This window comes from Cryptomeria japonica, chromosome 1, assembly GCF_030272615.1.
Source record: "Cryptomeria japonica chromosome 1, Sugi_1.0, whole genome shotgun sequence".
In the NCBI taxonomy this organism is placed as follows: Eukaryota; Viridiplantae; Streptophyta; class Pinopsida; order Cupressales; family Cupressaceae; genus Cryptomeria; species Cryptomeria japonica.
The window spans coordinates 298455141-298477588 of NC_081405.1; the positions used below are offsets into that span (position 1 = coordinate 298455141).

A 22448-nucleotide genomic window follows, 5' to 3' on the forward strand; every position below is an offset into this window, starting at 1 on the left:
GAGCGAACTAGACATTTAGGACCTTTGTGGACGTCCAAAAAATCTTCATTTTGTATTCAATGCGTCCATCTCATGTTCTTCCTTGCTTTTGAACGTACACTTGTCTTGACATTTGCCTGGATTCTGTCTAATGAAGGAAATCGCTCTGGTCCCTGGGAGAGGGACGAGAGCTACAAGGTACCTCGCCCTGGTCCCTTGGAGAGGGACAGGAGCGATTTTGCTCTTGTGGGCCTCATTTCACTTCATCACCTTCGAAAATTATATTCAACGGATTCGCAATGCCCCCTTTCATTCATTCATGCCTTGAGATCGGTTGAAATTTGGCGAGAAAATCATCTACAACAAAAATCGCTCTGGTCCCTTCCTGAGGGACAGGAGCGAACTTAAGCATTTTGGTCCTTTGTTGACGTTTGATAATCTTCAATTTGTCTTCAACGGGTTCGATTGACCTCCTTTCTTGCCTTCGAACATAAAATTTGCTTGATCTTTGCCTAGATCGTACCTTATGAAGAATTTCGCTCTGGTCCTTCAGTGAGGGACAGGAGCGAATTTGACCCTCTAGGCAAAACTTCATCATCTCATTGTTTTTGATCAAGTCTGGATGCTCTATCATGCTCATTTCGTCCTTCACCATGCCTTTGATGTCTCGATTCGTCCAAACAAGGTCAGGAATGGCCTAACTAAGCATTTTCGCTCTGGTCCCTTGGTGAGGGACACGAGCGATTCGCCTTGGTCCCTTGGAGAGGGACAGGAGCGCTTTTCGCTCTGGACCCTTGGAGAAGGACACGAGCGAAATTTGACTTTTCGCACTCTCGATCAGGACAATTTTAATGGAATATAACATTTAAGTATAAGAGACATTTTTATACTTTAAGTTATATTCCATATATACTTTCAGGATGTTTGAGAGTGGTTTCAGACCTCCAGGAGTTATATTGCAAAATCTAGTTTTTGGAGGTTTTTTCAGTTTCCAGACTTAGTCAAATTCCAGGATCAGGACATTCCAGACTTAGCCAAATTTCAGGATCAGGGCCTCACTCAAGCCGGACTTGCCACCCTATTGATTTCCCCGACAGCGCTTCAAGTTATATTCATTTGATAAAATGTACCTCTTTGGACCTTTTCACATCGTCAAGACGTTAAAATCTTGCAAGGACAAAGCAAAATTGGATTTGTAGCTCCGGTCCTTCACTGAGGGACAGGAGCGATTTTTCCCTTGGAGGCATTTCTGTGCTCATGAAAATCTTCAATTTATATTCAATGGAAAGATCTCGCCTTTCTCCATCACTTCCAATTCGTAATTCATCTTGACCCTACAGGAATAGTAAAATATTTGAAAACGAGCTCCCGTCCTTCACTGAGGGACAGGAGCGATTTTGCTCCTACAGGCCAAAATATCATGATTTTACACATTTTATCACTTCACAAGGCGAAAACAAATCATTTGAAATGCCTAGGATCAAAATTCAAAAAAGTCAAAATTTGGTCAAAAATATTCAATTGGACAAAAATTCACATTTCATCTTCAACACTTAGACAAATTTAAGCTCTGCCTCAACATTCCAATTGAAAATTAGACCATTCTGGCGAATTCATTTCATTCAAAATTTGCATTCTAGAAAAGGAAACTCAAAAGCCCTCAAAAACGACTAGATTTTGGTCCGAAAAGACGGTAATTAGAACCCTAAGGCTTGACCCTAAATCCAGACAACTAACAAACTAACAAAACCCTAAAAAAGCAAAGCGAAAACGAGCAAAACGAGCAAAAAAAACATGGGTCCCCATTTGCAATGGGGCGATGTGTGAAAACGTCACAACAGTCGGCCACTCTGTAAATCTTGCATTTCCTGATGAAATCCAAAGGCAATCTAGAATGCATCTTTCTTTTTACTTCAAGATCATCTAAGAGATTCATCATAAAATCTTCTATCTGAAACTCATGCTTATATTTTCTACCGACTATCTCCTCTATATACCCATATGGATCAAAGCTCTCTCTCAAGGCAAAGAATGGAAAAGAATACAAAGCTAACTCCTTCTCTGCATCATCCATTGCTAGAGCATTAGGACATACCTCAACTGAATTGCCTAATATGATAGGCACAGGAACTCCATTTCCATGTCTGTGTCTAAATGCCTTCGCATAAGCTGCCAACTGTCTAGTTACTTCAAGTAACACTATTCTGTCTGTCGGATATCTTGGCAACATGTATGGAGGTGAAGGACATCCATGAACTCTAATATAAGTAAATTTCGGAAATTGGATAAACCAAGCACCGTACCTCTTTACTAGCTCTTGTGCGTCCTGTGACAGCCTATTGTGAATTCCTCCTTGCAACGTCCTGGTGATGTTCATCGTGAAGGTATCATTAACTAACTTGTAGTTACTTCCTGGCGGATGATGCAAGTGAACATAGGAATCATAGACTCTGACCTCGCCGGGTCCTCTTCCAATCACTCCTCTGTGAGGTAGTCCTGCGTACTCAAAGCTCCTGATCAAGGCATATATGACGTATGAACTCATGTGGAAAGACTTGGTAGCCTTCAGTCTCCTTAATTGTACATCCAAGCAATGGCTAATCATTCTAGCCCAATGAATTGTTCCTTTTCCCTGAACTATCACTTGGATGAAGTAGAACATCCATTTCTCGAAATAGAAGGCTTGAGGAGCTCTTGTGACTCGGTTGAGCATTATTATCAAATCTCTGTACTCCTCCTGGAAATCGATCCTATGTGGTGTGTTCGGAATCTTGCTCAGGCGAGGACGACTCTTGAGTAACCAATTCTTGTTGATGATACTTAAGCAAGCATCCGGATCATCTTCGTACATGGACCTGGCTCCTTCTATGCTTTTGTAGACCATATCTCTGTGCTCTGGAAGATGGAAAGCCTCACTTATAGCTTCCTCTGAAAGGTAAGCCAAAGTGTTTCCCTTGTTGGATACGATCGTTCTGGACTGCGGATCATAATGACGAGCACACTCGATCATCAACTCATGGCACTGGACTGTTGGAGGGAAGCCGGCCGCCTTAATGATGCCACTTTCAATTATCCTCCTAGCGACAGGTGATGGCTTGCCAATGTAAGGGACCTCTCGAAACTTCTTCGTACTGAAGTTGCCCAAGTTGGTATCTCCAATGTTGCTCCACTTAGACACGATCTTGGTCTCCAATTCTTCGTTCTTTTGATCTTCCTTCATGAGAGCTGGACGACTGGTGGATGCTCCCGCCTTCAGGGTCGCCATTGTAACACCTACACAACATTTCATAATAAGAAATAGATTTTGCAATGTATAACTATAGATTAAAGATTAAATTTAGGAAACTTCATGATAAGTCTTTGAGTTATCATTTCCTAAATACGATCGAGCTACTGAAATTTCAAAAATTTCAAAATTCAAAATTCAAGGCTATGACGATCAAAATTCAAAATTCAAGACAAAGGAAGACTTCGCCATACCTTACTTGAGAACTAACTCTAATATGCAAAATTAGGAAATTCGCCTAGGCAAAAATCGAAGTTTGATGTATCAATGTGATCCTCCTCTAGCAAAGGCGTCTTCCTTGTCAATTCCACCACCTTGGAGTCTTCAACGTGATGATGGCAAATTCGCTCCACCACAAACCAAGTTCGCACTACCTTTGATGAAATTTCGCACCTCCTTGATAAAATTCGCACTTCTTCCTTGTCTTCTCCAAATCGCATGCAAATGATGATAAAATGATGATTTGAAAATGCAATAATTCACCTCCTTATATAAGCGCTTACCCTCTTAATCTCCCCTAGGCCGACTTTTGGAAAATAAAGCAATTAAAAACAAATTTTAATAAAAAAAAAAAAATAGGGGCCGACTTTATAAAATATAAAAAATAAAATCCCAGTGCTCACCCTTTTTATTTAAATTAATAATTAATTAATTTAAATGCCTTCGTAAATAATTATTTTGATTTTTTAAAAGGCAAAATTAATCATTTAAATGTTTCATGCGCAATTTTTAAATGCTAACTTAATTGAATATTTCAAATTTTATCGATTTTTAGCATTTAATATAATTTGAAAATTATGTTAGCGCCAAAATTTGGGAGATGTAAAGAGGTACAAACCACATCGCCCTGGTCCCTGGGAGAGGGCCAGGAGCGATTTAGCATTTTGCTCTTGAATTTCTCGTTTTTGACGTTCAAAATCACTTCATCTTCGTTGAAACTGGCATCCTCATTAGGAATCTTGAACTTGATTGATTCAATGTTGTAAATGAATGCCCTTTGGATCATTTTCGCCCTGGTCCCTGGCTGAGGGACAGGAGCGAACTTTGCATTTACCCCTTGGCCTTTATCTTCTAAGTTGCCAAATTGATTCGTGCGGTAGGCAATGATCTCCTTGTTTGTTTCACACACGCCAAACTCCCACTTTGCAAAGCAAACTTGTCATTCAAGTGGTTTTCGCCCTGGTCCTTGACTGGAGGACAGGAGCGAACTTTAGTTTCTAGCTCAAATTTGTGATCTTTTAACATTCACTTCTTGTTTATCACCTTTCAAATGACATTTTCAACCTTGTATAACTTTGCTTTGATGTGATCTAGGAAAGAAAATGATTGATTTTATGAATATCGCCCTGGTCCTTGACTGAAGGACAGGAGCGAATTTGCCTCTTTGCTCAAGTTGATCACTTTTTGACGTTTGGTTCCTTGCATATCATCTTCTCAAAGACATTTTCGACCCTGTGCGACCTTGTGCGACCTTGCCTTGACGTGGTTTTTGAAAGAAATGACCAATTTAGTGAATATCGCCCTGGTCCTTGACTGAAGGACAGGGGCGAACTTTGGTCTATGGTGCAAATCCTCCATCATATTGATATCAATTTGTCTTCAAGGCATAAAATGACATCCTTTATTCCTTCTTGAACACTTGAAACGAACGTGGTCTTCAAAATTTAAGCATATTTGACTATTTCGCTCTGGTCCCTTGGAGAGGGACAGGAGCGATCTTGGGCATTTCCATCACCTTTGTGATCTTTGCAACCTTGTTTCTCTCGAAGCACCTTCAAAACATCATTGCCCCCTTGTACCTTGACTTGGAGTGACTTAAACTTGGAGGGAAATGTTAGATAACTTTGATTTCGCCCTGGTCCCCGGCTGAGGGACAGGAACGAACTTGCACTTGTAGGCTCAATCACATTTTGCCAATGCTTAAAATTATCTTCAACGGACTCGTCATGCTCCCTTTCACTCATCCTTGACATGGAATTTGCTTCATTTTGTCAAGGAATTTGTCTAAGGAAGAAATCCCTCTGGTCCCTGGCTGAGGGACAGGAGCGCCTAGGACGATATGGCCTTCACTTAGCGTTTTGTAATCTTCAAATTATCTTCAATGGATTCGTTACGCCCCTTTTGCTTGCCTCAAACTTAAAACTCACTTGATCTTCGCCTAAAACTTGTCTCATAATGAAAATCGCTCTGGTCCCTGAGAGAGGGACGGGAGCTACCATTAAAATTCGCCCTGGTCCCTGATTGAGGGACAAGAGCGAAATTGCCTCTAGGGCCAATTTTCCTCATGTTGGCACTTTTAAGTTATATTCAACTGATAAACTGTACCTCCTTTGTTCTTCTCAAATCGGGAAATCGTTGAAATCTTTCAAGGACAAGGCAATTTTGCATTTTAAGCTCCGGTCCTTTGGTGAGGGATAGGAGCGATTTGACCTCAAACTCCAAAAATTTGCCATTTTCGAATCTCAAAATCTTCAAAGCTTCCAATCTACGTTCGACCGCATCTCCTGTTGACCCTGCACAAGACAAATGAAACAAATTAATGACCAAGATGCATAAAAACATGAATTTCGCCCTGGTCCCTGGGAGAGGGACAGGAGCGAACTTGCTTCCCTAGGCCAAAATATCAAGATTTTAAGACCTCAGTCATTTCACAAGGCAAAAATAAGCTATTTCCAATGCCTAGGATCAATTATTAAAATTTTCAAAATTTAGTCAAAATCATTCAATCAGACAAAATTCCATAATTCCATCATCTACACTTAGGCAAAATTTGGACTTGCATTCAAAATTCCGACTGAACTTAGATGGACTCACTTGACCTCTGACGAATTCACCTTATTTCAAAATTGCATCTACGCGAGGATGCTCAATAGCTCTCAAAATGGACTGGACTCTGGCCTAAAAACACTAAAACGGAAACCCTAAGGTTTGACCCTAGTCCAGACGACTGACTCACTAACCCAAAACCCTAAAAAAAAAGCAGAGAGAAGGACGAGCAAAACGAGCAAAAAGAGGGGGTCCCCATTTTAATGGGGCGATGTGTGAAATGGTCACAACACACTGGTGACTCTTGAAGGTCTGTTTCACTGCAAGTGGTATCAATAAAATCAACTTCTTCTCCCCTGGATAGATCACCATTAAATGAATTTTCAGAGCTGGTAAAGTCTTGTTTATCATCATCCTGAAGCATGACTTCTTCCAAATTTGAGAACTCATAAGTAACCGCTGTCCCATGACTGAAACTACTCTGAAATCTGCTTGTATACCCTGTTGTTGCAGCCAATTCATTGCTGCAACTTGTTTTTTCATCATCAAAATTTAAAGGTTTGTTTCCTTGCTAGTCCTTCTCTTTATTATTATCATTTGTATAACAAACGGTAGGAACATTGTGCATTGGTTCATCCCTAACAATAGTAATGATCCCTTCAATGATTTGCATCATGACCATGCTCTTAGAATTAGCTTCTTCTTCCTTGAGAGTCGCTATAGTAGAAGTCAGATTTGCTTCTTGGGCTAATTTATAATGCATCATGCTCAACTGTAAACAAAGCTCATCCACTTCCTCCTCCTTATCTTCTGCAAACTTAATAGCAAGATCCATGTCCATAAGCAACTGCAAATAATCTGATTTCATCCTTTCAAAAGATTCTTTGATAATGCTCAATTGGGTGCTAGTGATTCCACCTGCAACTCCCTCGTGCCTCTCCTTAATTTGTGTTTCCCAAGTGAGATCCTCTATGTACTTGTGAGATTCATCAACCCTAGATAGGACTTGTATAACCCTTTCCTTTGTAACTAATAATTTGTCCTTCAAATCTTGCAATGTTAAGGGCTTGGATTCAAATTCTTCTGAAGTAAATGAGCTATCAAATAACATATTTTCTGATTGGTTATCAATTGTGGAAGCATTATCACTTTCACACTTAATAGACTCTTTAGATGATACCATGCACTCTTCATGAAGTAGTAATGGAATAACATGGTGATTATATATGTATTTACTAGAGGAGTTCTCCTCCTCACTAATTTTATCAATATGGATCTTCAAATCACCAATAAAGAGTTTGGAATACTCCCAACCAGTAGCAATTGATTCTTCCTCCATATCATAAGCCTTAGCTGATTGGGAACCATTATCCTTTTTAGTTTCACCATCCACAATAATGGGTGCATTCAAGGCTGTAGTTTCAGCTTGCTCCTCATGATACTTGGCATCTCTTTCCTCTACTTCCTTTTCCTCATCACCACCTGGCTACAAAAATGTTTTCCCTTTATTAGTTTCACAAATATGATCAAGTGACCAAGCCTTCTGACATTTGAAACAAATCTGCTCTCTTCTCATTTGATTCTTGCTCTTTTTGGAAGGTCTTGAAACCTGTAAACCCATGGAGATTAGTTCCTTTTCAGATATCTGTCCCCTGAATCTTTCAATTTTCTGCTCAATCAACCTTTTGGAGAACTTATAAGCAAAAGGTGAGACTACTAGCTCCTCTCTCCAAATGGCTAACAAATCTGATTGTAACTTCCTACAGATATCATCATCCTCATCAAGGATCATGGACAATATGTCGAACATATATGTCTTCACCTTATCTGAATGGCATTTCCTGATTTCAGTAATGAAACAATTGAACATCTGAAGAATCAACTCATTACATTGGAGATCCAACATGAGGACAAATAATCTTGTCCTTGCAATAATCTCTAAAATTTTAGCCCTCTTACCAAAAGTAGGGTCTTTGACATTATACATCCCATGTAGACTCTCCACCACCAGCTGTAAAACCTCTTTCATTGTATCTTCATCATAAGGTTCTTGGGGTGTTATAATCCTCATGATCTCAGATAAGCAAGAAGCAACCACCAACTTAATATCATCATCTAGATGCCTTAACCACCTGTGTTGTTTTAAGGTAGTCACTACCGGAGACATAGCCAACTGTAACAAATCATGAGGTGACTGGTCCACATGAATCAAACATTCCTCTACCTTGGTTAAAGTGTTTAAAACATCATCCCTTGACTGAGAATGTTCACTGAGCTTGCAACCTGCTATATGAAGTGTCCTGGCCAATTGTTTAATTTCCTCTACTGCCATAGTTTGAACTGAAATCAAGCTTCCTGTAGCACCCAAATAGGTTGTCCTGTGTTATGCTGTACTAGGCTGCCCCTATTTGCACAAATTTTCTTCACAAATAGTCAATGAGAATTTGGTCAAACAGCTGCTAAGCAAACATCCTGTATTTTGCCTTTCTCTTCTCAATGTGGTGTTCTAAGGTTATGTTTTATTCTGTGTCTAACTTTACCATTCAGCTTGATCAGAAAACCATTTATGTGCATGCTGTCCTCTTAATAGAACTGAAATTCATGCACAAGGAAGACCTTATCTGTGAATAATTACTGTAGAAAATTGACCTTTCAAAAAGAAGATATCTTAATCCACGCGAAATATCTTTCCCGGTTTGCACCACATTAAATTTGCACTTCTTCCACCAGGACAATTTGTAATATACTGCCCCATTCTGTCTTCCAAAATGCCTATGATTTTTTCTGCTTATTGCCACTTTGATTTTGTTTTCCTGGTGCGTTTTTGTGTGGTGTTTGGTTTGCTCAAATTTACCAACATTCAATAATAATGCAGTAAATATACATAACATTCCTGTAAAGCGGAAAATCGCGAGCGAACCCTAAGTGTTCCCCCCACCACTCCGAGGAGAGGGGAAGGAGGTCACTAGGGTTGACGGTTTTCACTTAGGGGAGACTTTACATTCAAAAGAGGGGTTGAAACCCACAAGATCCAATCCCACACAATGCAAGATTGGATTCTAAATGAGTTTCAAGGGTTATGACAGCAAGGCTACCCTCTTTTGTAAAGAATGTAGATAAAAGGATTGAGCTAGGAATGCATGAAAAGTGAGAAAGATTCACTTATAAACAGAGATAGGAATATAGGATGAAGCTGCGGACCTGGAATTAGCAGTAAAATGTCGAGATGATGCTGTTCTGCAAATTTGAGCGAAAGTTGACGGGACGATGGCACCCGGCGTGCACACGGTCCTCCGAAAAATTTGCGAAACGAAGGGGGATCTGTTCATCTCTGCACAAGGATTCCAGATCTTCAATTACAGCCGCGTACCTACAACCTACACACAGAAAAGAGAGGACGATTGGGGGGTTAGGGATTAGGGGTTTGCCTTTAGGTCAAACCCCGGTTTTGGAATTAACCAAGAAATGAGAAATGCTGTAAATGTAAATGATTGTAATGTAATAAAATACCAATACCTTGTTGTAAGAATGTTTGTATTCTTACATGCGAAGGTGTAAATGTTGTTGTATGTTGTATGTTTTATGTGGTATGTGATCTCCTCTTCAATGGTTGAATCCTTGTCTTGAATGCAACACTTAGCCTTGAATGGAGACTTAGAATGCTCAATTGCTTGAAGGAATGCTTGAATGCTTGAATGCTTGAATGTTTGAATCAGAGTTCCCAAACTCGCCGCGAGTCAGGCGAGTTCGCCGAGTTGGCGAGTCGAGCCAAGCTCGGCGAGTTTTGCTGACTCGGGACTCGGACTCGGCGAGTTTTGCTGACTCGGGACTCGGACTCGGCGAGTTTTGACCATATGCTGTTCTGCAAATTTGAGCGAAAGTTGACGGGACGATGGCACCCGGCGTGCACACGGTCCTCCGAAAAATTTGCGAAACGAAGGGGGATCTGTTCATCTCTGCACAAGGATTCCAGATCTTCAATTACAGCCGCGTACCTACAACCTACACACAGAAAAGAGAGGACGATTGGGGGGTTAGGGATTAGGGGTTTGCCTTTAGGTCAAACCCCGGTTTTGGAATTAACCAAGAAATGAGAAATGCTGTAAATGTAAATGATTGTAATGTAATAAAATACCAATACCTTGTTGTAAGAATGTTTGTATTCTTACATGCGAAGGTGTAAATGTTGTTGTATGTTGTATGTTTTATGTGGTATGTGATCTCCTCTTCAATGGTTGAATCCTTGTCTTGAATGCAACACTTAGCCTTGAATGGAGACTTAGAATGCTCAATTGCTTGAAGGAATGCTTGAATGCTTGAATGCTTGAATGTTTGAATCAGAGTTCCCAAACTCGCCGCGAGTCAGGCGAGTTCGCCGAGTTGGCGAGTCGAGCCAAGCTCGGCGAGTTTTGCTGACTCGGGACTCGGACTCGGCGAGTTTTGCTGACTCGGGACTCGGACTCGGCGAGTTTTGACCATAACTCGCCTGACTCGCGAGTCAGGCGAGTTATGGCAAAACTCGCCGAGTCCAAGCTCCAAGACTCGGCCAATCTCTCCGCCAGGATTCATATATGGAATATAACATTTAAGTATAAGAAAGAGAAAATACATAAGAGAAAATACATAAGGAAATGTCACTTATACTTTAAGTTATATTCCATATATATTGTCAGGATGTTTGAGAGTGGTTTTGGACCTCCATGAGTTATAATGCAAAATCTAGTTTTTGGAGGATCCTTCAAATTTCCAGACTTAGTCAAATTTTAGGCCATTTCAGGATCAGGATGACATTCCAGACTTTTAAGGCAAGTTCACTCTGACCTTGATGTAAGGGACGCGACCTAGGAGGACACCATACATTCAATCAAGGTTTGATTTAGCAACTTGAAGCGTGACCAAATAGTACACAAAAACCCTAGGAATGATCTAAATAACGCCTAATCACTCAACTGACCTAACCTCCTTCACTCCACCTTGAGGAGATCCACCCGATTTGATGACCTTTGAGAAACTCAATCCCTTCAATGCAAAGGCTAAGACACTAAAACAACCAACAACAAAACTAAAAGAGCTAACCCTAGAAAGCAAAAAGTGGGGGTCTTCATTTGCAATGGGGCGATGTGTGAGTGCCTCACAACAAGGATGTTTCTTAAAATTTTGAAAAAAGGGGGTGAGATGGGGACATTTCCTACCTGTCTCCACATCCCAAAAAATCTCCCCATGGGGCACAAGGTTATTTTTGGCAAGGGACATGTCTCTGAGGAGCATATTTTCAAACCCTTCTGGCCTCACAATTCCCCCTTCCATCCAACATATATATAGCCTAAAAACTAAGAGGTCCAAGATAGACCAAGGTCAACTATAGTCCCAAGGTAAAACCTAAGTTCAACAAGCACACTATTTAATGCTACCATACACATGCAATCCTTACAATTTCCAAGTGAAGATGTTCTTGATGTCTCATGTTGGTGCTCCCAAAATTTCAATTTGGCCAAAGAAAATACTAAAGAGAAGCCCCAAACAAGTAGATACTCTACCAACATGCCTTTCATGGCATTCAAGCTAGCACACATTATAATTGAGCTTTATTCAATAATGGGTGCATGAAACAAGTTTTAAATTGTTAAAAATCTCTTAATTTCAAGGTTTTTTAAATTTTGCCGAGTCATTGCCGAGTCGTTGCCGAGTCATAGCCGAGTCGCGAGTCGAGTCGGCCTTGCCGAGTCCGAGCCGAGTCCGAGTCTGGGAACTATGGTTTGAATATCCTTTTCACCTTTTTTCCATCTACCCAAAATGGGAGAGGAAATGTAGTTTATATACTTGTCAATTAGGGTTGAAAGACTGATTTTTCTGACCTTAGGCCGACCAGGAAACATTATTTTCCAATTTGCAAACATAAAGACCCGAAGCCCCATAAGAGACCGGGCCCAAAATAGGGCCAGGGACCAGGGCGCTGGGCGCCATGGTCCCACCTCCAAGGTCAGTACGGTGCAAGGAGAATCAGGCCAGGGTGCTGAAAAAATGCAGTTTTTGATGTCATGAACAAGTTTCGGGGTCTCCATTCAGGTTCAGTGTTGCGTCGCCATCGTGAAGACCCAAATGCAGTCGAAATTGCGAGTGTCGCAATTTTAGGACGCTACAATTCCATAACTTGCATTTACACCAAACTGAAAATTTCCTAAATGGACACCATCACTGTATTAACTTTCAGATTCATTACACTCACACATCAATGTTTACAAGCTATAGCAAGGGATTCATAATTAATTTATTCACTAAGCTTAATGCATACAGAGAACAAAAGAGGAACCTGGATTTTTAATTTGGTCCGAAATCGTCCCAACTCTCTGTGATGATGCCCAGTCTGCTGCTACAGTATCACCCAGTCAGTGCCACAACTCCTGGATGTTATTCTTTGACATCTCTTCCAAGAACTCCCACGCCACAGCTAACTGTACAGCCAACTCGTCTTCCTGTCCACTGGCCGAACTTGATGTTATTGCTGTAGTTTCACAATCAAGTTCAGTTTTAAATGATGCAAACCCAGCACCCTTGCCTCACTGTAATCACAAGACGCCACCAATAACTTTATTCGAATCCAACAGCAAGCAACTGGAGTTCTAGCACATGGCTCAGGGTAAGGTATTACGCCCACCAACTATAAGCAGACTAGCTTCCCACGTCAGCAAAAATACACTCATTCAACCCTGTTGTAGGTGTTAAAGGTCATGCTCAACAATGTAAGAGTCGACACCCTAAGATTGAAAAAGAGTCCAGCAGGGAGCCAAAGTCACCAAGGGAATTACACCCAGTTTTTCCTTAACACACAACACTTAACAAATCACAACTAATATAATTTGACGACAACAGACACTCAGCTTCCTTGTCAGCAAGGTTCCCATGGCTTATTATCTGGTTCAATGTTGACTTCTGAGACTAACTTCCATCACCATATAATCCTCAAGGAATTATAGCTGCAAATCTATCTTCTTATACTGGCAGGGTATACTCTACAGAGAACCGAAACATAGAGAACCAATCCACTACGTGCAACTGGAAATATTTCCTTTGCACTGCTACAGCTAGCTGTGCGTTGTCCCGAACTGCTTCAGCAGATCGGTTATGAACTGCACTCCCAGCCAAGAACCAGTTGGCATTCCAATTCCCACTGGCATCAACTTCACTCACATGCTATGCACGTTGTAATATGCAGCTGTATCTGCACTGCTTACTGGGATGGCTCGATACATGCATCAACTTCAATTCCAACACCCAGTCATTCAATGCTTGGCATTCAGCACCAAGTCGACAGAGTCTATCCGTACACCATAGTATTCTGTGTTCGACCTCAGCAAATTAACTGAGTTAATTGCAAGCTACAACCTGTGTGCTGCTGCAGAGTGTGTTATTCATATCTACCTTTCCCACATGCAAACTGAACACTCTTCAGCTTCGATACAAATTCTAGTAGAGAATGCGGCAACTTCGGCTTTAATTGCAGGGACGGCCTCAGTAGATGACAGCCACATCAGAGGTATTGCCTTAAACTCCCGTCAGTTACAACTACTGCAAAGAAAATGGCTTCTTTCTGATGAAACAATGATGGTCTCCAGAATACAAGACTCTCGATACAACAACTCTTATCGGCCAGAAAAACCCCTGCGATGACTCTCTCGACCTTTGCGTTCTGTCAAAATTCCAGGCACCTTCTCAACCTGATATGCAATGGAAACTCCAAGATAAAATATTAAATCTTCTATTGCTTCGAATTCAAATGTCCTGTGGCACTTTAGAAATGATGACCTTTGATCGATTTTACATTTTTCGAATGAAATGGAGAGTCGCACCCGTGGTGGAATGATTCTTCAATATTCACAATGCACAATGCCGGATCACCAGTGCCATGTAAGAATAATAATAATGCTTCCGTTCACTGATATTTACGGCTGGCACAAAATTAAATCGGCTCTCTTATAATATTTAATTGATTATAATGGTAATTCAATTCACCGCCCCATATTCAAACAAGAAACGACCCCAATGCCAAATAAGCTAATACTTACAAAAGAGCCAAGAAAATAATCGGACCACCCGAACTCTTAATGTCACTCAAAGAAAATGCTTGGACCAAGATTGGGTGCCACGATAACAAGCAATATGAAATTCCCTTTCCAAATTATATTCCCAATGCTCTTAGAAGGTGATCGACCGAGTTTGCATATCTTCGTGCCGGAAAAATGAACAGTTAAGATTCCTTGCTCAAATCTCACGACTCGGAAGTGATATTAAACCCTCTCTAATTCGAGAAGAAATTCTCGAACTGCACCAAACCCCCCATAAAATTACTCGCCTTGAATAGCCTCCTTCATGCTACAACCAAACCATGGAGTCAATCGGATTGGATACCCACGTTATTTTTCACTGTAGAAATCGAAGTTTGCTCAAACTTTTGCATCACTCACACCTTAGTAGATAAACTTTGCACAATGAAAGCTCTACCTCTGCTTAGCCACTGACCGAATGCAGTTTGTATTTGGAGGAGCATGAGTATCCACACCCAAAACACCCTTAGTAATTCCCGTCAATGCTATATCAGCCCAGATTCGTATTCAAAATTAAATCAACCAATGAAGACCCTTTTAATCCCTCCCTTTGTTGATTACTTCATCCCACGACTCACGGATAAAGCACTATCGAACTCCCTTTCGATATATAGTTCTTATGCCCACATTGGATGAGTCGGCTAGCTTGAAATACGAAATATCAATTCAACCCAAAACCATCACTTAGATAATATTGATATTAAACATAATCTGATCAAATCTCTTGAGTCAATATAATTTCAGGGAACAATTTAAACTTAAATCCAGTAAGATATAATCACTAAATGCCCCAGTCCGCAATATCTTTATTTCCTGAAGCAACCTTTACAAATTTGTCTTTGACGGAGACTCACAAATTTACACAAATATAGACTCTGTCACATATCCACCCTTTTGGTAGAGCTGGGTTTCAATTCATCAATTAATCTTTTGTTCTCATGAAATCTTACAAGCTGGCAGGAAAACCAGCTCTAATACCATTAAAATATCCCCCTAAGATTTTTTCCAGATTCTTACCAAATTAACCACAGAAAATTTAAACAAATTTTTTGCATGCAGTTGTTTACAATACACCTTCAAATTAAACTGAGATTCATTAATTTTCTGACTGAAATAATAGTTCTGAAATTAAAATAAACATTGCACTAAAATCCACAGTAGAACAACAACAGAAATTACCAATCCCAGCCACAGCATTTGCAATCGGATTGGACAACAAGCAAATAGAACCTGAAGCACAAAGTGAGCCACCTGAATGATAACTCCAACTGACAATGGGTTTCCATCCACTGCCTCCAAGCTCAAGGGTTTGCATCCTCAAACCTGCTGAAAAACTAGAGCTTCCCAGAAACTCCCCAAAGAAAAAATCTTCAGACATATAAACAAGCATCCCCCAAAAAGTAGAGCACCAGTTGCACCACCATCAGTGCTACAATCTATACATGATTATTTTGTGCACAAGGACACACTTGGAGCACAACCATCATTAGAGGCAACTAGGTGGAATAGGGAGGTGCAAACAGGCATTGCATGTGCCACTTTTTGGTTCTTTAACAACATCCCATTCAATGTGGCAAGCAATCCTTATTGGCTTAATTTGGTTACCGCATTGACAGTTTCAGAAAAAGCATACAAGGCCCCTTCCCGCAAGGACTTCGTGGGAGATTAGTAGCTTAGTCCACTTGTTTTAATTTTTAAATGTTATACTTGTTTTTTTATCAAAAATGTGTATTGAGACTTAATTCCACTTTGTACTTGTAGGTTACTCACAAATGCAGTTGATAGGGCAAGACAAGTGGTGGAAGACCAAAGAAAAGAATGGAAAAAAATGGTTGCTTTAGACTTTCCGATGGGTGAAAAGATGGCAAAAACTGCACCATTAGTAATTTTTTGGTTCCAATGTTGGAGCAAATTGTCATGGAGGTGTGAGTTGAAAATGTGGTGCAAATAATAACCGATAATGCAACAGCATATGTGGCAGTTGGGGAAATCCTCCAAAAGAAACAACCCACTCTTTTTTGGACACCTTGTGCAGCATATGTCCTTGACCTTCTTTTGGAAAACATAGGAAAACTTGATTGGGTGACACCAATTGTAGAGGATGCAAGGAGGATCACAAAATACATCTACAATCACCCTTGGGTTCTTCACTTCATGAGAGAACACACCCAAGGGAAAGAGTTGGTAAGAGCGTGTGTCACATGGTTTGCAACAATTTTCTTAACATTGCAAAACATTCTTGGTTCATTGACAACTTTGAAACAAATATTTTTGAGTCAAGCATGGCTAGACTCAACTTATTCAAAGAAGCCTGAAGGAGAAGGTGTTGCATACAGTCTTCAACAACCTATTTGCACAAAGAGTTGCAAACAATGTCAAAGTAACTTCAAAACCTTAAATATTTAATTTCTTTTGATTCAAGTCTCTCATTATTAATTTGCAACTTAAATGATTAATCTTTTTGTAATTTGTATTTTTCAATTGTAGGTGTCAGAGCCCTTGGTTAGAGTTCTTGCTTGGTAGATGGGGATCAAACCCCAATGGGATATGTTTATGAGGCCATGGATAAGGTCAAGGAGTCTATCAAAATTTACTACAAGGGGCCCAGCCTCAAATTTGATCCCACATGGGAAATTATTGATAGGAGGTGGAACAATCAGCTCCACCAACCCATTCGTGCAGCTGGATACTTCCTCAACCCTAGTTTAAAGTTCGAAGATTCCTACTAAAATACCAATGGAGAGGTCATGGAGGGCCTCACTAAATACATTCAAAGGATGATACCTGAGGTTGAGGTGAGAGACCTTGTTGTGGCCGAATTCCAAATTTACAAGGAAGCAAGCGGTAAGCTATTCCCTTCATAGTTGACCAAGAGAGGAAGAACTACTCAAACCCCAAGTATAATATTTGGAGTCTTTCACATGTATCTTACAAGCTAGAAATTTCAAATTTACAAGTTTACAAGTTACAACTATTGATTATTTGATAAAATATTTTTCACTTTTCTTTCTAACTCAATATTTTATTTTGCAACTGCTTGGTGGCAAAATTGGGATGGAAATACCCCAAATATCCAAAAACTTGCCCTTAGAATCTTATTCCAACCTTGTAGTTCATCCAATTGTGAGCGCAATTGGAGCTTGTTCAAGGCCATCCACATGAAGAAGAGGAACAAGTAGCTTAGAAATGCCTCAATGACCTTGTCTTTGTGCAATATAATCTTCAATTGCGCACAAGGTAGAAAAAACACCAGCTGGTCCCATTGATTTGGATGAGATAGATCCTTACAGTGATTGCACATCATAGGAGCAGCCTCCATTGTTTACAGAGGATGACATCTATGATTTGGAAAGGAGAATTATGAAGGAGTAGGGTGAATTTGGATTCACAATGGGTGACATTAAGGAGGATGAGTAGTCATTGCCAATGCCACTAGTAGCTAGTTCTACAACCAAAATGGTGGTTGAGCCATAGCCAGTCATGCCAAGCGAGGAGACAGCCACAACAGACTCCTAGGACTAGACCCTCGAGTTCTACCTCTCCCCTGGTTTTTACTAAAGTTGGGAAGAGGAAGATGTAAACCGTCTTGATGTTGAATTTACTTTTAGTTCTACAAACACAATTTGCTATTTAGCTTCCAGCCATTAGCATTCCACATGAGGATTCGATTTTGTAACTAATTTGCATTTAAATCAATTAAATATATCTAGACTCGGCTTGTTTCTTTTGTGTATTCATTTATTGACTCATTGGATGCACCTCCACATTGAATTTTGCAAAAACAAATGCATTTCTAATTAAATTTAAGCAATTTTTAAAGTTGCCAAGTTTTGCCGGGTTTTCACCGAGTTTTTTTTTTGGGCCTTGGCAAGTTTTTTCTTTTGGCGAGTAGTTCAACTATGTTCAAAATAATATCCTCTCAGCAAATATTAAAGGTCGGAATTCATTCCGGATTGCAATATTTGTGTATGAATTGTTTGCTGATGTAATTCAAGACTTATTCAATGTTATGTAGTGCGTTATATTATCCAAACCTTCAATTGTATAATAAGAGTGCTGTTTATGTGCATTTTATATTGTCAAACATTTGCAAGAAATATATATATACAACAGAATATTTTGGTACTGGCATTTTGTCAAACACTTGTCAAAACTTCAAAAAAAAAAAATTAGTCTGGCACCTTACAGTCCTATCTGTTTATACTATATATATGCCTGATAAGGAACCTACAGCAAAAACAAGGACAATTACTGTGCAATATATGGAATCTTTTACAAACAACTAATTGGTGTCTAATATATAATTATTATATTGAATTGAAAATAGAAAAGAAAAACAGAAATCAAGAATGAACTACTCAGACAACAACATAAAGAAAATAAACTCCTAGTTAGTTAGGATACTAACCATAATGTAGTTCTCAGGATTGAACTTCTGACAAACTCCAAGCAGTAACGTATCAAGTTTCTCTAATGTCCTCGTCAGCCAGGCCTATACAAATCCAAAAACAGTAGAATAACAAGGCTTCTAAAAGAAGACAAACTATTTGGTTAAACAATAAGTAGACATATAACTTTATCCTAGTATGAAATTCAAACGAGTACTCGTGCAGTTATTCATGCTAAATCAAAGGAGATTTCTTACAAGATTTGTCACAGATATAGCATTTTTTCCAAATAAGATTTCATACATAAAATTTATAAGCAACTGTGCATAAAGCCACTTGACATACCAAACAAAAGGGCTACAATGACATATTCTTTAGAAGTGTCATATATTTTAAGGAAACCCCTCATTTTGCAGCTCTTATTAGCAAAAAAGTACTTAGTTTATGTTCACAGAAATTATAATGAGATTACAGACATATCTTAACCATTGTGCAACCAGAGAAGCTTTCAAAACAATAACAAGTAATTTTCACCTTAATATATAACTCAGCTATCAATATTTTTTTCATTTAGATAAATCTCCATATACACCACAAACAATTCAAAAAGGGAGTCGACTATAAATAAGTAGCATACTAATAAAATGGGAATGTATAATTTGGTTCCGGTTGCATCAAATAAGTACTTTAGGCATGAACACAAAGTTTGAAAGATAACTGCAACGATTCTGCAATGGAAAAATAAAATAGAGTTGTTTCTTCATTCACAATCATCATTATGACTAGCTTGTCTCTTCCCAAAAATCAAGTTTACATAATGCAGAATGAACAAAATTACCTCTTCATAACAATCAAGCTTCAACCATTAACTATAAGAGAAAGGCTGAGATTACTCTCAAATGCAATATTTGAATGAAGTGAAAAAATTAAATGATTTCTTCTAGAGAAAGTCATGTACATTTCAATACTTTATTTGTCTAAGGGTAAAAGCATTTAAATTTTAATGTTTATACCATTCAACTGGTAAGAGATTGGATTTGTTTGCTATAATTTTAACACTTTTTATTATAATGATCGCATCCATGGGACTGTACAAGTTAAAGCAAAGCAAAGCTTCCTAGAGTAACAATGTGAAATTCCTCTTGCTCCTAGCTCCTGGCTTCTTCAAGCTGAATTCATATTCACATATATGTGAGTATACTTTCTCGACCTTGCCCACCTTTTAGCTAGTTATATGTTGTTCATTATTTACATATATTTGGACCCAACTCATGCACACTCTCTTTCACATATTTTGTCAGATATTTTTCTTCGCATTCTATCATATAGAGCTCATGGGTTTAGTTTTATTCTTTGCCTTTCTTTTCTTGTATTTTTTAGTCAAATCAGCAGCTTCCTTCCCTCCTCTCTTATGTTTTCTTGAGTCTTGTGTCCCCTTACTCCCCTCTTTTTAACTAGCCTAGTTTGGTAATAACCATTCGTTTCTCTTCTCTTGCTCTCCACTTCCTGATGATGGATCCTGGAGTTTGATTTGAAACATCAAGGAAAAAACCTCACACAATCAAATCCAAAAACAATGCAATGTAATCAAACTTTTGCATCACAACAATAAGGAACGAAACCTAAACATCGTAGTGGTCCACCCAAACCAAAATAGGTCAATCAATCTACACAAAAGATAAATGCCTCATTGGTGGAAAGAAAGCACATGCTCTCAAGGAGTACAAGTACAATTCCTTTGAGAATGGACAATTATTTGCCAACAAAAGCCACTCTAGAATCCACCAAGGAGACAACTAGAAGAATCCTCAATGGAAGAAGATTCACAAGCAATAAACAAAAGATGCTTCTATAAAAGATTTTGATGAAGACAACTTTCTATATGCTATAGAAACATCAAGATCTTCTTTGACACCATTAGTATGGTATGTTGATTTAAGTGCCTTCAAACATGTGACAAGTGAAAAGTGTTTTGTCACAAGTTGACAAGTTCTACTTCATATGGACAAGTCTAATTGGAGATGATCCTACTTATGAAGTTTAGTGCATTGGTGATATTTCCCTACCACTCAAAACTCATAAACGTCAACTTACAAATTTTGTTTATGATTGACAGCTCACTCACAACCTCTTGCCAATGAGTCAATTACATGAGTACAACTTAAAAGTCGAGTTTGATTAATAGGATGGTGAGAAGTTGTCTCATTTGAGACATCTCAAGATCAAGCAGCTGTTTCTTGTGCCTCAAGGTTGCAAAAATCTTTCAACTTGCTGATGTTTCACATGAAGACAAAGCCCTAATAGAAAAGACATAGAAATAAATAGTCTAAATCTGATAATAATATCATGAAATGGCAGTATATCTAAGTGGAGCTAAGGTTTCCCACACCCAAGAATAGGCAAACACCATTACAAATATTCCAACACATAAAAGAAGACCCTTATGCCAAGCAAGGATAGAATAACGCCAACATGCAATCATAAGCCAAGGAAGAAACCCATAATCCAAGAGATAACTCACAACTTAGGAGGAGATAGAACTATTGATGAAAGATCAATATTAGTCCTCACATCCAATAAGGGGTGCTTAAATACCCAAACACAAAGTAGAAAGAATGATGTGGCCTTCCAAGCAGAAGAATAACTGCACAAGTCCATTTGCAATCTCCACGCCCTAGCCTCAAATTCACACCATGAATATAATACTCTTGATTTGCTTTATAGCTGTATCTAGTCTAAGAATTCAGTAAGGCTCTTTTAATATCCAGCAAGGTCCACGAAACCTGTGGCAGCAGTAACTGTTTCAAACATCCCTTTCTGCTGCTTGAAATCTCCTTGTAAGGGATCGAGAAGACCTGCAGAAGTGTCATGCCAAGAACAAACCTCAACCTTCTTATTTTCCTTATACTTTCTCACACCTAGGGCACCAAACAACCCCAAACCAACAATAAAATGCTACACCTAAGTGAAAGAGTATTTTTCTTATTCTTGTATTTGTGAAAGCTCACCTTTTTCTCATTTTTGCCCTTTTTGTAGTCCTTTTTATTATGTTAATGATGTTTGCTATCTTTCTTCATGTTATGCTCTCCCTCATCATCACTACTTTTATTTTCATATGGGCATTTAGCAGCAAATTGTGCTACCTTTCAACAATCAAAACATTTGAATGGCAACTTATCTTTATACTTGTATGATCCTTTCTTTAGCTTCCTCACAAAATAAGCTTCCTCTTCATCTAATTCATCATTCGAATTATCACTTGGTTCGAGCTCCTTATTCTTCATCTTCTTTGAGGCTTTGAAAGCTGCCTCTCACTTGGATGATTTCTCCTTTATGGTCATTATTTCATATGTTGTGAGGATCCCATGCAACTCGTCCATTGTCAATTTATCTAGATCCTTCATCTCTTCAATAGCAGAAATTTTGGCATCAAATCTCATGGGGAGGGACCTTAATACTTTGGCCACAATCACAGTATCTTCAATCTTCTCACCAATACCTCTTATGGTATTGACAATTTAATCCACAAGAAGCAAATATGTGGCAATTGTTTTTTCGTCCTTCATTTCCCCACTCTCAAATTGTCTCCTATGTGTTTGAATCTTACCTTTCTTCACCTTATTGTCTCCTCCATAGATATTCTTTAGTTCATCCCAACTTTCTTTTGCTGATGTACAATGCATCACCTTGACCAACTCCAATTCTGATAGACCACAATAAATTGCCTTCATAGCTTTTTGCACTATTTTTGTTGGCCCTCTTTCCAACTTGATATGTTGGTGGAGAATTTGGAGCAACATAACCATCCACTACCAATTGCCAAATATCGAACCCAAGAGCCATTAGGTAAGTGCACATCCTTATGCTCCAAAAGACATAACTTGTTCCATCTAACAATGGAGCCCTGTTTGATGAAAATCTTTCTTG

At 39.1% G+C, this 22448-nt stretch overlaps 1 protein-coding gene across 6 annotated transcripts in view; it reads right to left on the bottom strand.

Moving 5' to 3' along the window:
• Positions 1-22448, bottom strand: part of LOC131046440 (uncharacterized) — a 274884-nt gene that overhangs the window by 124921 nt on the left and 127515 nt on the right. For all 6 annotated transcript variants that reach the window (XR_009106005.2, XM_057980187.2, XM_057980184.2 and 3 more), the window contains one exon: positions 18542-18625. Coding sequence is in view for 5 of the 6 variants with exons in the window: in XM_057980187.2 (XP_057836170.2) it covers positions 18542-18625 (84 nt within the window). In the remaining variant the exon portion in view is untranslated. The remainder of the gene's footprint in view (positions 1-18541; positions 18626-22448) is intronic.